Raw genomic sequence first — 17,008 nt, forward strand, 5'->3', positions numbered from 1 at the left:
AATCTCATATCATCATGAATTTATGTCTATAATATATTTTAGCCAGTTCGTGTGTTTTGTATTCCAGTGAACAAATATATTTTATGATTGAATTAAAAAAAGATTCATGGAGCATATAAATAAGTAGCATAATAATTATTTCCTCTTGTCATCTCTTTTATTTATCTCTGTGGTTCTTTAGTGGAAGCAGTATGTAAATAGTAACAGTATAATAGGTTAGAATTGCAGATCACACTCATTTTATTTCTCTTAACACTGAAGATAAACTGCTTTTTATTTCAGATTTACAACATATTTTTCAGGTTTTGTAGTTTTATTCAAATAATATTGCAAGTTTTTTTGTGTTTTTCCATTGAGTTTATTTATTTGTTTGTGTGTATGTTTTATTTTTTATATTATATTACTTTATTTTGTATTTTTTAATGTTGTTTTGTTTGTTTTGTGGGTACATTTGTGAGCGTACCATGTGTTAGTTTGGGTGGGTGCGTGGGGCACGGGGAGGAAGGATGGAATAATGGGTCATATTATATAAACTGTTTTATATTTGTGCTGAAACCTTCAAACTCTTATTAAAAAGAAATTAAAAAAACAAAACATTACTACTACCATCACTAGTTGTATTAATCAATCAATAATCAGAAGTTCTGCCTGAGTTCATAAACTCTTTGAATATACAGCATATATAGACCTCTATCATGTACTCTTAAACTGTCTTTCTACAGTCATCATGGAGAAATTACAACATTTCCCTCAGTATTTAACACAGTTACTGTTACTATTAAGAGAAAATCACTCAGACACTTTGATAATAACAAACATGAAAACAACTGATTTGATGAACACGTCTTTATTATCTGGATCAGTGAAATAATATTGAACCGCTGCAACAAGCTGGTAAATATTGTTATTGAAACATGAAAAGACAGAGATGGTTACAGAGTGCAGAGTGAGAGCAGTAGCAGAGTGAAACCAGTAGCAGAGTCCCGGTGAGTCAGGTCAGGACTGGGAACACTGGTCTCTCCTCACTGTCTCTGAGAGCGGAGTCTGGGAGCCCTGGGTGGCCTCACAGGTCACAGAGCCCACCTTGCTCCACTGGTCTGCAGGGAGCCTCAGGGTGCTGCTCCAGCTGTAGTGGCCGTCCTTCTCCAGCACCCCGGGGCTCTTGCTCTCCTCCCAGCTGCTGCTGCTGCTGCCGTCCACCTTCCAGGCCAGACTCCAGTCGGAGGGGTAGCCCTTGTTGGCCAGGCACATGAGCGTGGCCTTCCCCTGCTCCAGCTCTTCTCTGGAGGGGGGCAGCACCGTCAGGGTGGGGACGACTCGGCCCACTGGAGGAGGACACGGAGAGACAATATGAAGACGGTTCATACAAAGAGAAAATTAACTCTACCCTGCTGGTTCTGTTGGTGGTCATCAGATCGGATGAAACCGGTCTGCAGTGTTTCACTTCCCTCTCTGAGCTCAGTAACCATGGCGACAGATAGGCATCACTGGCGAACCGTGGCAACAGATGGGTTTCAGTATCAAAGATAAAGGTTCAAGCGGAGAAACTCTTTCTTTAGTTGAATCAACAAACTGATACATCAGTGATAAAGAATGAAATGTTTGAATTGAAGCTGCAGTGTCAGACTTTTATTTGATCTTCCACATTTTTCAGCTCAAAATCAAAACTCATCAGAGACGATGTGTGTTTGCTCTCTTCATTCCTACTGAACCACGTCAACAGACAGATGTCACTACTGACAAATATTTTAAATGATAAAAAAGGATTTTCCAAGTAAATAAAAATATATTCTACTAATACAGCACGTGGTTAAACTAACTGCAGTGATGTTATGATATTTATTTGTTATAGTGAAGATGTAACATGTTATTAAATTGATGGAAAACATGAAATGTTTCCAGATTATACTCTCACTGAAAAACTGCTTTGCTGAAATTTGATCATTATTACATTTAAATCAATTCAGGATATTTTCTTTCAGTCACAGTTTTAAGACAGAACTTTATTTGAGGATAAAATTAGGATTTAAAATATGATCTTCAATAATTAACTGAACGTTTTAACAGCAATGAAATAATAAGAATGTACAAACTATTAGTGTAACATAAGAGTTCCTTCATCAGACAGACTTTTATCTGTATTGTAGTGAAGTATTGGTCACTACAATGATATTAAAATTAAACTATCAGCCAAAATAAGTAAAGCTTGTTTTTATTCAATTAAAAACAGAATAAATGTTGAATTTGAGTTTGTGCAGAAGTCAAAGGTACTTACAGTTAACATCCAGTCTGGTTCCTCCACCGAACGTGTACCACAGTGATACAAACTGATGGAGTCGTCGTACAAAAACCTCTCACTGTAGAGAGACACGGCTCTCTGACTTTGAACACAACAAACTCAACATGAACAGTTTCTGTTTTTAAAAAATAAATTATATTATATTACATTTATGAAATTGAGCCACAATTGTTTATAATTTATCACATTTTTACAGATATATTGTTCAATTTGTCTGAATCTTAAATTGATCCCTCTAACATTTAATGAAACCAGACAGAAGACGTTCTGAAAGAAAATATTTCTGCAGTCATCAAACCAACACCTAAAAGAAAAATAAGCCATAACACATTATTAATCAATACTGTGGTAAACTGATTGATCCATTGATAAACAGCATCATCAGAGTAATCCAAGTCCCTGTTGGAGTCAGTCAGAGCATTTCCATAGAGAGCCACTTTGCATCAGCAGCACCATGCTCCAGTGCTCTGGAAGACTTTATAGTCCTGAGAGTTGAACACTGGATGACTGACAGCTGTCCTTCATCACAACAGAAGACACAGAAATCCTCCTCATCAAAAACATGACGTTGATCTCCGTCCTCATCTGGACTCTCCTCTGCTTCACTCAGGGTGAGGAAAATCATTTCTCTGTCATGTGAGAATCATCTGGAGTGTAGCTGAGTTTCAGCTCACCATCTCATGTCCAGTGTTTCTTCTCTCTCCTCAGGGTCTGTTGGACAAAACGTTGTCTTGACTCAGTCAGCAGCTAAATCAGTGCAGCTGGGTCAAACTGTGTCTATTGACTGTAAGGCCAGTACACAAGCTACTGTCTACTTTGGTTCATATTACTACCTGGCCTGGTACCATCAGAAAACTGGAGAAGCTCCTAAACTTCTGATCTACAGAACATCAAGCAGATTATCAGGAATCTCCTCCAGATTCAGTGGAAGTGGAGCAGGAAATGGAGTTGACTTCACTCTGACCATCAGTGGAGTCCAGGCGGAAGATGCAGCAGTTTACTACTGTCAGAGTTATCACTATATCAACAGTCAAGCTGTGTTCACACAGTGAAAAAGCGTCGTACAAAAACCTCCCTCAGTCAGACTGAACGGAAACTGAACTGCAGCTGGAAGCTGCTGCAGAGACTGATACACTTCACTGAACACACACATACAGACCAATAATTATTTTAAAGTTCAACAAACAGCAACATAAGCATTGACTAATGAAAAATCCTGTTATCATCTTTCTAAAAATATATTTCCAGTTTAGGACACAAACAGCAATTCTTTCTCCAAAGGTGACACCTGCACACTGTTAGCCCTTATCCGTGGATGTAAGACAAACTGCTAGCTCTAAACAAAAGCTGTCCACATGTATGTGACAATCTATGAGAAAACATATTTACTCACTAGAAGAGGGATGAAATATCACCATATTAAATCATTGTTCGCTTTTTATTTTTTGGCTGAAAGTTTAGAGTGACGTTTGTAGAAAACATTTTCCATCACCTCAGTATTTATAGTTACTATCTGACAGCGTGAACTAAAAAAATATGTCAATTCCACTTAGTTTTAAGTAACCTGAATGTTTCTAAAAGATCCAACAGTATCAGTCAAAGAAGCAGCTGTACAGTAGACAACTGAATCGTCGGCATGATGACGGACTTCTTAGGGTTTTCATCAGCAGCAGAAACAACCTGAGATCTATAAGAAGTGTTTTAAAAAGTTTTTTGAATCTGACAGATTTAGTTAATGTACACATACATACTGTAGCAGCAAGTATTTACTTCAACCTCTTGTTAACCCAGACTAGGCTGAGCTCAGTACAACACTGATTTTAATAAAGTCTGTCAGGGCATGAACCAGTGATTCCAGGGTTTTGGACACAAAGGGGAGTTTTCTTAAAGGATTATACTCGCTTAAATCAACGTGAACATATTGTAAATGTTAAAGAGTTCATGAAAGGAGATTCCTTCTGAGCCTGAGGGACAGTATTTTTACTAAAATCAGGATCACACAAAGATTCTACAATCAGTAGATTAAGAATCATTTAAGGAGAAACAGAACCTGAAACACCAACATCAGCAGGAGACTTAAAGAGATTTGGAGTTCATATGTTGTAACATAAATGCTGCATTGATGAAGTTTTCACTAAACACATTAAAAAAAACCATTTCTAGTCTGTGATTTACTGGCAAAGAAGAACCGACTTGCTGACAAAGAACAAAAACAAATGTTGTTTCAGATCACATTCTGGTTTATATTGCAGTTATTCTGGAGATAATGAAGTCTAATCCAGAAGCAGAGGGAGCGTAATGAGAAGTTCAGATTCAGAGTTTATATGAATCTCCATGAGGATGATTTAAACAGTGATCTGTCCCAGCAGTGAGGAGGAAACAGCATGATATGTTGAGGACAGCTACAGTTCACTGACTCTGTGTGTTTGCATATGTGTCCTGCCTCTCTGCTCCCAGACGTTAAGAGGCCAGTGTTGATCAGTGGCTGTCCAGGCCTTTCAGAGACACAATGACGATGCCACTGATTCTACTGCTGGCCGCCCTGGGGCTCCTTGTTCAGGGTGAGACTCTCTTCTGAAAACTTTGCTTCAGGATGCAACCAGGTTCACCACAATGATGTTCTGCTATGATGGAGAAACACCGAGACAAGCAGCGTTTACCTTCTTCCATCTATTCTCCGTGTTAAAGAAACCAGACTCTTCTGTTTGGATGTTGATCATCTTTCTCCAAGCTGGATTTGTCTCAATAACCCTTCTGCTCTTTTTCATGTTTTCAGGTTCATCAGGAGAAACCATCCTGACTCAGTCTCCTGGATCTCAGTCTGTTGATCCAGGACAGACTGTCTCCATCAGATGTAAAACCAGTACAAGTGTTAGTAGCTACCTCCACTGGTACCTTCAGAAACCTGGAGAAGCTCCTAAACTCCTGATTTATTACGCTACAACCCGTCAGTCTGGAGTTCCAGATCGTTTTAGTGGAAGTGGATCTGGGACTGATTTCACTCTGACCATCAGCGGAGTTCAGACTGAAGATGCAGGAGTTTACTACTGTCAGCAGAGTAACAGCTTCCCGTTCACACAGTGATACAACGTCGTACAAAAACCTCCCTCAGCTGAAGAGGAACTGATCTGACTCAACAGCTGCACTCAAACTAAAACAACTCAGGTTTTACTAAGAAAAACAATATTTAATGATTATATATTAACATTTTAACACTAAAAATATAATGTTTATAAGTAATGTTATACTTTTAATTCTTTTACACGTCAAATCTAACCTCTGTTTAAGTATGAATTCATGTCTTTAGTTTTTAATAATTAAGTTATTATAATTCTTTACCTTTAATCAATACAGTATGATAACACATGAACATTAAAACTATTAATATTATTTATTTATTTGATATCTTACCATTTTTCAGATTTACAACATATTTTTCAGACTTTTGTAATTTTATTCAAATAATAATGCATTTTCTTTAGATACACCTAAAATAATTATAATATTATAATCCTTACCATTAACACACTTCAGTACTAAGACATGATTGGATGAATTATCATTGAAATGTTCCTACCATGAGTTTGGTTCCAAATGTTAATTATTAAAAATAAATGTGTAATGATTATAGCAGAAAATGTTTAACAGCCATGAAGTCATTAATATCTATTGAGACAATAAATTATGAACTTATACTACTACCATCAAACTTAACTATGTTACCCCCAGAGCTGTATGTGCTACAGGCATCAGCAATCAACACTTATAGGTTCAAACTGTAGCAGGTTATATTACTATTTTACTGACAGTATTTACCATGAGTTTTAATAGTACAATGACTATCTATTTATTTAGTGTTTTTCCATTTAGTTTATTTATTTGTGCATCTGTATTTTTTATTTATTATTTTATATTTTTCTGTTGTTTTGTGGGTACATGTGTGAGGGAGGATGGGCTACTGGGTCATATTATATCTACTGTTTTATATTTGTGCTGTAAAATTGCAATAATTAAAAAGAAACAATAAATACTACTACCATCATTAGTTGTATCAATCAATCAATAATCAGGAGTTCTGGCTGAGTTCATGAACTTTTTGAATATACAGCATATATAGACCTCTATCATGTACTCTTAAACTGTCTTTCTACAGTCATCATGGAGAAATTACAACATTTCCCTCAGTTTTTAACACAGTTACTGTTACTATTAAGAGAAAATCACTCAGACACTTTGATAATAACAAACATGAAAACAACTGATTTGATGAACACGTCTTTATTATCTGGAAACAGTGAAATAATATTGACCCACTGCAACAAGCTGGTAAATATTGTTATTGAAACATGTCCAATAAAAGACAGAGATGGTTACAGAGTGCAGAGTGAGAGCAGTAGCAGAGTGAAACCAGTAGCAGAGTCCCAGTGAGTCAGGTCAGGACTGGGAACACTGGTCTCTCCTCACTGTCTCTGAGACCAGAGTCTGGGAGCCCTGGGTGGCCTCACAGGTCACAGAGCCCACCTTGCTCCACTGGTCTGCAGTGAGCCTCAGGGTGCTGCTCCAGCTGTAGCGGCCGTCCTTCTCCAGCACCCCGGGGCTCTTGCTCTCCTCCAAGCTGCTGCTGCTGCTGCTGCTGCTGCCGTCCACCTTCCAGGCCAGACTCCAGTCTGATGGGTAGCCCTTGTCGGCCAGGCACATGAGCGTGGCCTTCCCCTGCAGCAGCTCTTCTCTGGAGGGGGGCAGCACCGTCAGGGTGGGACGGGCATCACCTAGGAGACACAAATCAGCTTAGAGGACAGGGACCACACAGCTGTCAATCAAACACCAGTCACTTGGACACCTTTACTGTGTGAGAGATGATTTTCTCCTTTAAGGAGTTTCTGTCAGATGTTTTTTCTGCTCCACCAGTCACTCACTCACACATTGTTTCACTTCCCTTTAAGAAACCTCTCATGCATATCAGCACAGAAAGAGTCCTCATATCACCTGAAATACATTAAACTGCACTGCAAATAAAATATTACAATTTGGACAAATTTTTTTACTTTCTCATCAAAATCATCCAAAACCTTAATTACACATGACCGTAAAGAATGTAGTGGAAACATAAGCAAATACAGATAATAAATTGTTGAAATAAATTTGTCTTCAGGAGGATTTCATTCTTCATTTAGCAAACTAATAAAAGATTTCAAAGAAAATTTGCCACAATATGACACAATAAAAACATTACAGAATTTATAAATTTTCAAATGCCGAAATTTATCTTCAATCTTTCAATTTTAATTGAATAAAGTATATTTTAATTCATCATAACAACAGTTATCATTTTGGTTGAATATTAAAAACTAACCTTAGCAAACATGTGTAAAGTAGAATTCAACTTTTATGATTATCGCCAAGTCATTTAAATTTCAGTATGACAGGAATGTGTCAAGAAATGTTCGGTAGTTGCTCTGAGTTAGTCTCCACGATAAAGGAGGAGAAATAAAACATGAATACTAACATTGTTGTGAATATAAAAAATATATTTATCTGTCCAAAATATTCAAAAATAGAATTTAAAACATTATTTTACAAAATTGTATTTACTATTTTTGTGCAGAAACTTACTTCCAACATCCAGTCTGGTTCCTCCACCAAAAGTCCACCACAGTGATACAAAGTCATTGAGCCGCCGTACAAAAACCTCTCACCGTAGAGAGACACGGCTCTCTGACTTTGTCTGACTGAACTAAACCTACAAGCCCTCAAAATGCAACTTTAACATCAAAGTTATAAATAATGATTTATCCTCTAGTTTTATGTCTTACTTCTGTAACAATAAGTGTTTGAATTTCTGTTGCTGAAGTGAGCTTTGTCTCTTAGCGCAAAATAGGTCAAAAACGTCATCCATGAAAGTGTTAAGGCAAATATTTTTTTCGAGACGGTTTAAATATAAAATAAAACAAAGAGAAATTGCTCATGAAATAATAAACATTTGACTTACTTCCAACATCCAGTCTGGTTCCTCCACCGAAAGTCAACCACAGTGATACAAACTGATGGAGTCGTCGTACAAAAACCTCTCACTGTAGAGAGACACGGCTCTCTGACTTTGAACACAACAAACTCAACATGAACAGTTCCTGTTTTTTTTTTTTTATTATTTTATTTTATTAATCATATTGAGCCACAATTGTTCAGAATTAATCACATTTTTATAGATATATTGTTAAATTTGTCTGAAACTTAAATTGATCCCTCTAACATTAAATGAAACCAGACAGAAGACGTTCTGAAAGAAAATATTTCTGCAGTCATCAAAACAAAACCTACAAGAAAAAGAAGCCATAACACATTATTAATCAATACTGTGGTAAACTGATTGATCCATTGATAAGCATCATCATCAGAGTAATCCAAGTCGCTGTTGGAGTCAGTCAGAGCATTTCCATAGAGAGCCACTTTGCATCAGCAGCACCATGCTCCAGTGCTCTGGGAGACTTTATAGTCCTGAGAGTTGAACACTGGATGACTGACAGCTGTCCTTCATCACAACAGAAGACACAGAAATCCTCCTCATCAAAAACATGACGTTGATCTCCGTCCTCATCTGGACTCTCCTCTGCTTCACTCAGGGTGAGGAAAATCATTTCTCTGTCATGTGAGAATCATCTGGAGTGTAGCTGAGTTTCAGCTCACCATCTCATGTCCAGTGTTTCTTCTCTCTCCTCAGGGTCTGTTGGACAAAACGTTGTCTTGACTCAGTCAGCTGCTAAATCAGTGCAGCTGGGTCAAACTGTGTCTTTTGACTGTAAGGCCAGTACACAAGCTACTCAGTACTCTGGTTCACAATACTACCTGGCCTGGTACCATCAGAAAACTGGAGAAGCTCCTAAACTTCTCATCCACAGAACGTCAGACAGATTATCAGGAATCTCCTCCAGATTCAGTGGAAGTGGAGCAGGAAATGGAGTTGACTTCACTCTGACCATCAGTGGAGTCCAGGCTGAAGATGCAGCAGTTTACTACTGTCAGAGTCATCACGCTATCAACAGTCAAGCTGTGTTCACACAGTGAAAAAGCGTCGTACAAAAACCTACCTCAGTCAGACTGAACTGAAACTGAACTGCAGCTGGAAGCTGCTGCAGAGACTGATACACTTCACTGAATACATTAATGCTGTACACATGAATCAGACATGATTTAATATGTCTCAATTTATCAAAAATGTTTTTAACACCATATTTCCAGCTGAGTATACAAGGTGCGGTTCTTCCACCAAACAAATAACAGAAACATAACGACACCTTGTCAGTACTTCACTCCAGTTCTTTATAATCCTGCTGCCTGCAGACTCTCATCACTCATCTATTGACATTCCCCAGACTCAAAGATAGAAACATGAGGAGTCCACATTCATAAAACTTTCTGTGAGACAACATTTACATACTGTAGAAAAAAGACGCATTCATTAGACGCCACTATAATCATTACTGGGAGGAAGGTGAGAATATTTACTTCATGGGTTAAAATCAACACAGGAAATATTTAATATCTTGGAGCATGTGCTGTAAAATATCATATCCTTTGTTTTATTATAAGAAAGATGTTTTCAGTTAACCTGTCCTATTAGACCTCTTCTCAGGACAGTGTGGGCGTGTATAGACTCATTGATTGATATCCTCCTGAGTCTCCTGTTAAATTTGTTGCACCTGTTAGGAACAAATTGCCCCCATGTATCATTTTTATTGGCAGATGAAGATTTGTGACCTGATAAATTCTCATCACAGCTCCACCTCCCTTCAACCTGAGCAGAGGTCTGATCAGCCAGAAGAACTGAAAATACCTGTGTGGGTGTTCAGAGGCTTTAAACAATCACAGGACTTTAATCACATGTTTAAAGCTGCCACTATAATCCAGGAGAAAATAGGAGAGTTGGTTAAAGAGGCAGCTTCAGAAGACAAAACTGTATATTCTATATAAAGGAGAACCCTCAACAGAAACACTCTGAGATCTATCAGATAGATTAGAATAGTTTTTCTCTGATAAAGATTCTTCACAGTAATTGAAATTATAGAAAAGTCATCACATATAACAGCACAAAGTTTACCATACCAGTCAAGATGTTGTAAGCGTTAAGTATTTAACCCTAATGTGATATATAATATGTAAAAATGCAGATATTTCTTTGTGAATCTGAAGCACATTATTTACTATGAGAGGAGTTGTAAAGTAGGCTACCTAACTTTAAGATTAACACTTATTAAAACCAGTCTCTATTTGTGAAACACAGCTTGTTAATATGGAAACTCACTACAACAGTTCTACACATTTCCAAAATGAATCATCGTGTTTTAATTGATGAATGAATTGAAGGAAAACATGCCAATTTATTAGCACTGACACGTTTTTGATCAATAGTCAGTCAGAGCATTTCCATAGAGAACCACTTTGCATCAGCAGCACCATGCTCCAGTGCTCTGGGAGACTTTATAGTCCTGAGAGTTGAACACTGGATGACTGACAGCTGTCCTTCATCACAACAGAAGACACAGAAATCCTCCTCATCAAAAACATGACGTTGATCTCCATCCTCATCTGGACTCTCCTCTGCTGCTGCTTCACAGGTAAAGTCCAGAGAATCAATCTCCTCTCCTCTATGAACATCCGTCCCTCTGAAATGAAGCCGACAAAACCGTGACGCTGCTTTATGTTTTTGTCTCTGTGTCCTCAGAGTCCAGAGGACAGGTCACAGTGACTCAGCCTGGAGCAGTGAGCTCTGCTCTGGGACGCTCCGTCTCCATCAGCTGTAGGGTCAGCCCAAAAGTTTATGTAGGATCTCCCAGTGGTAAACACTATTTGCACTGGTACCAAAAGAGAGACGGTGAAGCTCCTAAACTGCTCATTTCCAGGGCTGATGAACGAGCATCAGGGGCTCCAGATCGTTTTTCAGGCAGTGGATCAAACTCTGACTTCACTCTGACCATCAGTGGAGTCCAGGCTGAAGATGCAGCAGTTTACTACTGTCAGAGTTACCATGAAATCAACAGTCAGGATGTGTTCACACAGTGAAAAAGCGTCGTACAAAAACCTCCCTCAGTCAGACTGAACTGAAACTGAATTGCAGCTGGAAGATGCTGCAGAAACTGATACACTTCACTGAACATACACACATACACACCAATAATTATTTTAAAATTCAACAAGCACTAACATAAGCATTGACTAATGACAAATCCTGTGTTATCATCTTTCTAAAAATATATTTCTAGTTTAGGACACAAACAGCAATTCTTTCTCCAAAGGCGACACCTGCACACTGTTAGCCCTTATCTGTGGGTGTAAGACAAACTGCTAGCTCTAAACAAAAGCTGTCCACATGTATATGACAATCTGTGAGAAAACATATTTACTTACCAGAAGAGGGATGAAACATCAACATAATAAATCATTGTTCGCTGTTTTTATTTGGCGGAAAGTTTAGAGCAACATTTATAGAAAATATGTTCCATCACCTCAGTATTTATGGTTACAATCTGACAGTGCTAAGTAAAAAAATATTTCAATTCCACTTAGTTTTAAGTAACCTGAATGTTTCTTAAAAATCAAAAAGTATTAGTCAAAGAAGCAGCTGTACAGTAGACAACTGTATCGTTGGAATAATGACATACTTTTTAGGTTTTTCATCAGCAGCAGAAACAACCTGAGATCTATAAGAAGTGTTTGAAAAGCTTTTTGAATTTGAAAGATTTAGTTAATGTTCACATACATACTGTAGCAGCAGGTATTTACTTCAACCTGTTGTTAACCCAGACTAGGCTGAGCTCAGTACAACACTGACTTTAATAAAGTCTGTCAGGGCATGAACCAGTGATTCCAGGGTTTTTTGGACACAGGGGGGATTTTTCTTAAAGGATTATACTCGCTTAAATCAACGTGAACATATTGTACATTTTAAAAAAGTCCAGGAAAGGAGATTCCTTCTAAGCCTGAGCGACAGTATTTGTACTAAAACCGGGAACACACAAAGATTTTACTCCTTGCTCTCAGTAGATTGAGGGTTATTTAAGGAAAAACAGAACCTGAAGCACCAACATTAGAAGAAGACTTAAAGAGATTTGGAGTTCATATGTTGTAATAAAGATGCTGCAGTGATGAAGTTTTCACTAAACACGTTAAAAAGAACATTTGTAGTCTGTGATTTACTGGCAAAGAAGAAATGACTTGCTGACCAAGAACAAAAACAAATATTGTTTCAGACCACATTCTGGTTTGTGTTGCAGTTATTCTGGAGATAATGAAGTCTAATCCAGAAACAGAGGGAGCGTAATGAGAAGTTCACATTCAGAGTTTGTGTGAATCCCCATGAGGATGATTTAAACAGTGATCTGTCCCAGCAGTGAGGAGGAAACAGCATGATGTGTTGAGGACAGCTACAGTTCACTGACTCTGTGTGTTTGCATATGTGTGTCCTGCCTCTCTGCTCCCAGCCGTTAAGAGGCCAGTGTTGATCAGTGGCTGTCCAGGCCTTTCAGAGACACAATGATGATGCCACTGATTCTACTGCTGGCCACCCTGGGGCTCCTTGTTCAGGGTGAGACTTTCTTCTGAAAACTTTGCTTCAGGATGCAACCAGGTTCACCACAATGATGTTCTGCTATGATGGAGAAACACCGAGACAAGCAGCGTTTACCTTCTTCCATCTATTCTCCGTGTTAAAGAAACCAGACTCTTCTGTTTGGATGTTGATCATCTTTCTCCAAGCTGGATTCGTCTCAATAACCCTTCTGCTCTTTTTCATGTTTTCAGGTTCATCAGGACAAATCACTCTGACTCAGTCTCCTGGATCTCAGTCTGTTGATCCAGGACAGACTGTCTCCATCAGATGTGAAACCAGTACAAGTGTTAGTAGCTGGCTTCACTGGTACCTTCAGAAACCTGGAGAAGCTCCTAAACTCCTGATTTATTCAGCTACAACCCGTCAGTCTGGAGTTTCAGATCGTTTTAGTGGAAGTCGATCTGGGACTGATTTCACTCTGACCATCAGAGGAGTTCAGGCTGAAGATTCAGGAGTTTACTACTGTCAGCAGGGTTACAGCTCGTTCACACAGTGATACAACGTCGTACAAAAACCTCCCTCAGCTGAAGAGGAACTGATCTGACTCAACAGCTGCACTCAAACTGAAACAACACAGGTTTTACTAAGAAATTAAATATTTAATGATTATACATTAACATTTTAACACTAAAAATATAATGTTTATAACTATTGTTATACTTTTAATTTCAAACATTCTGCTTCACATCAAAGCTAACCTCTGTTTAAATATGATTTCAAGTCTTTAGTTGTTAATAATTAAGTTATTATAATTCTTTACCTTTAATCAATACAGTATGATAACACATGAATACTAAAACTATTAATATTATTTATTTATTTATTTCATATCTTACCATTTTTCTGAGAAACTCAAACATACTAAAATAAAAAGTCATATCATCATGAATTGACGTCTATAAAATATTTTAGCCATTTTTTTGTGTTTTGTATTCCAGTGAACAAATATATTTTATGACTGAAATTAAAAAAGATTCCTGGAGCATATAAATAAGTAGCATAATAATTATTTCCTCTTATCATCTCTTTTATTTATCTCTGTGGCTCTTCAGTAGAAGCAGTATGTAAATAGTAACAATATAATAGGTTAGAACTGCGGATCACACTCATCTTATTTCTCTTTACAGTGATGATATACTGCTTTTATTTCAGATTTACAGCATCATTTTCAGACTTTTGTAATTTTATTCAAATAGTAATGCATTTTCTTTAGATACACCTAAAATAATTATAATATTATAATCCTTACCATTAACACACTTCAATAATAAGACATGATTGGATGAATTATCATTGAAATGTTCCTACCATGAGTTTGGTTCCAAATATTAATTATTAAAAATAAATGTGTAATGAATATAGCAGAAACAGTTCAACAGTCATGAAGGTATTAATATCTATTGAGACAATGAATCATGAACTTATACTACTACCATCAAACTTAACTATGTTACCCCCAGAGCTGTATGTGCTACAGGCATCAGCAATCAACACTTATAGGTTCAAACTGTAGCAGGTTATATTATTATTTTGCTGACAGTATTTATCATGAGTTTTACTAGTACAATGACTATCTATTTATTTAGTGTTTTTCCATTTAGTTTATTTATTTGTGCATGTGTATTTTATTTATTATTTTATATTTTTCTGTTGTTTTGTGTGTACATGTGTGAGGGAGGATGGGCTACTGGGTAATATTATATCTACTGTTTTATATTTGTGCTGTAAAATTGCAATAATTAAAAAGAAAAAAGAAATACTACTACCATCATTAGTTGTATTAATCATTCAATAATCAGGAGTTCTGGCTGAGTTCATAAACTCTTTGAATATACAGCATATATAGACCTCTATCATGTACTCTTAAACTGTCTTTCTACAGTCATCATGGAGAAATTACAACATTTCCCTCAGTATTTAACACAGTTACTGTTACTATTAAGAGAAAATCACTCAGACACTTTGATAATAACAAACATGAAAACAACTGATTTGATGAACACGTCTTTATTATCTGGAAACAGTGAAATAATATTGAACCACTGCAACAAGCTGGTAAATATTGTTATTGAAACATGTCCAATAAAAGACAGAGATGGTTACAGAGTGCAGAGTGAGAGCAGTAGCAGAGTGAAACCAGTAGTAGAGTCCCAGTGAGTCAGGTCAGGACTGGGAACACTGGTCTCTCCTCACTGTCTCTGAGACCAGAGTCTGGGAGCCCTGGGTGGCCTCACAGGTCACAGAGCCCACCTTGCTCCACTGGTCTGCAGTGAGCCTCAGGGTGCTGCTCCAGCTGTAGCGGCCGTCCTTCTCCAGCACCCCGGGGCTCTTGCTCTCCTCCAAGCTGCTGCTGCTGCTGCCGTCCACCTTCCAGGCCAGACTCCAGTCGGAGGGGTAGCCCTTGTCGGCCAGGCACATGAGCGTGGCCTTCCCCTGCAGCAGCTCTTCTCTGGAGGGGGGCAGCACCGTCAGGGTGGGACGGGCATCACCTAGGAGACACAAATCAGCTTAGAGGACAGGGACCACACAGCTGTCAATCAAACACCAGACACTTGGACACCTTTACTGTGTGAGAGATGATTTTCTCCTTTAAGGAGTTTCTGTCAGATGTTTTTTCTGCTCCACCAGTTACTCCCTCACACATTGTTTCACTTCCCTTTAAGAAACCTCTCATGCATATCAGCACAGAAAGAGTCCTCATATCACCTGAAATACATCAAACTGCACTGCAAATAAAATATTACAATTTGGACAAATTTTTTTACTTTCTCATCGAAATCATCCAAAGTCTTAATTACACATGACCGTAAAGAATGTAGTGGAAACATAAGCAAATACAGATAATAAGTTGTTGAAATAAATTCGTCTTCAGGAGGATTTCATTCTTCATTTAGCAAACTAATAAAAGATTTCAAAGAATATTTGCCACAATATGACACAATAAAAACATTACAGAATTTATAAATTTTCAAATGCCGAAATTTATCTTCAATCTTTCAATTTTAATTGAATTAAGTCAATTTTAATTCATCATAACAACAGTTATCATTGTGGTGGAATATTAAAAACTAACCTTAGCAAACATGTGTAATGTAGAATTGAACTTTTATGATTATCGTCAAGTCATTCAAATTTCAGTATGACAGGAATGTGTCAAGAAATGTTCGGTAGTTGCTCTGAGTTAGTCTCCACGATAAAGGAGGAGAAATAAAACATGAATACTAACATTGTTGTGAATATAAAAAATATATTTATCTGCCCAAAATATTCAAAAATAGAATTTAAAACATTATTTTACAAAATTGTATTTACTATTTTTGTGCAGAAACTTACTTCCAACATCCAGTCTGGTTCCTCCACCAAAAGTCCACCACAGTGATACAAAGTCATTGAGCCGCCGTACAAAAACCTCTCACTGTAGAGAGACACGGCTCTCTGACTTTGTCTGACTGAACTAAACCTACAAGCCCTCAAGATGCAACTTTAACATTAAAGTTGGAAATAATGATTTATCCTCTAGTTTAATGTCTTACTTCTGTAACAATAAGTGTTTGAATTTCTGTTGCTGAAGAGAACTTTGTCTCTTAGTGTAAAATAGGTTGAAAAAGTCATCCATGAAAGTGTAAAGGCAAATATTTTTTTGTAGACTGTTTAATTATAAAATAAAACAAAGAGAAATTGCTCATGAAAAAATAAACATTTGACTTACTTCCAACATCCAGTCTGGTTCCTCCACCGAACGTGTACCACAGTGATACAAACTGATGGAGTCGTCGTACAAAAACCTCTCACTGTAGAGAGACACGGCTTTCTGACTTTGAACACAACAAACTCAACATGAACAGTTCCTGTTTTTTTTTAAATAATCACATTATATTAATCATATTGAGCCACAATTGTTCAGAATTAATCACATTTTTATAGATATATTGTTCAATTTGTCTGAATCTTAAATTGATCCCTCTAACATTAAATAAAACTAGACAGAAGACGTTCTGAAAGAAAATATTTCTGCAGTCATCAAACCAAAACCTACAAGAAAAAGAAGCCATAACACATTATTAATCAATACTGTAGTAAACTGATTGATCTATTGATAAACAGCA

The 17,008-nt window shown here is 37.3% G+C and overlaps 1 protein-coding gene, 1 long non-coding RNA gene and 6 gene segments (V, D, J or C); 5 read left to right on the forward strand and 3 right to left on the reverse strand.

Annotated features, from left to right (window-relative positions):
• The window catches only part of LOC119503753 (zinc finger and SCAN domain-containing protein 2-like), a 681,462-nt gene that overhangs the window by 638,851 nt on the left and 25,603 nt on the right, over window positions 1-17,008 (forward strand).
• LOC119503877 overlaps window positions 1-17,008 on the reverse strand; it is a 40,606-nt gene that overhangs the window by 11,637 nt on the left and 11,961 nt on the right. The window lies entirely within an intron of this gene.
• On the reverse strand, window positions 924-7,068 carry LOC119503859. The segment is given in 2 exon segments: window positions 924-1,260; window positions 7,007-7,068. A coding segment is annotated over 1 exon segment (255 nt).
• Window positions 2,768-3,425, forward strand: LOC119503838. The segment is given in 2 exon segments: window positions 2,768-2,910; window positions 3,008-3,425. Coding segments are annotated over 2 exon segments (393 nt in total).
• Window positions 4,809-5,546, forward strand: LOC119503845. The segment is given in 2 exon segments: window positions 4,809-4,860; window positions 5,076-5,546. Coding segments are annotated over 2 exon segments (360 nt in total).
• On the forward strand, window positions 10,597-11,376 carry LOC119503839. The segment is given in 2 exon segments: window positions 10,597-10,911; window positions 11,019-11,376. Coding segments are annotated over 2 exon segments (390 nt in total).
• Window positions 12,800-13,398, forward strand: LOC119503848. The segment is given in 2 exon segments: window positions 12,800-12,878; window positions 13,094-13,398. Coding segments are annotated over 2 exon segments (357 nt in total).
• LOC119503853 lies at window positions 14,894-16,762 on the reverse strand. The segment is given in 2 exon segments: window positions 14,894-15,391; window positions 16,612-16,762. A coding segment is annotated over 1 exon segment (255 nt).

The sequence above is a fragment of the Sebastes umbrosus genome, chromosome 15, assembly GCF_015220745.1.
Source record: "Sebastes umbrosus isolate fSebUmb1 chromosome 15, fSebUmb1.pri, whole genome shotgun sequence".
NCBI classification, from domain to species: Eukaryota; Metazoa; Chordata; class Actinopteri; order Perciformes; family Sebastidae; genus Sebastes; species Sebastes umbrosus.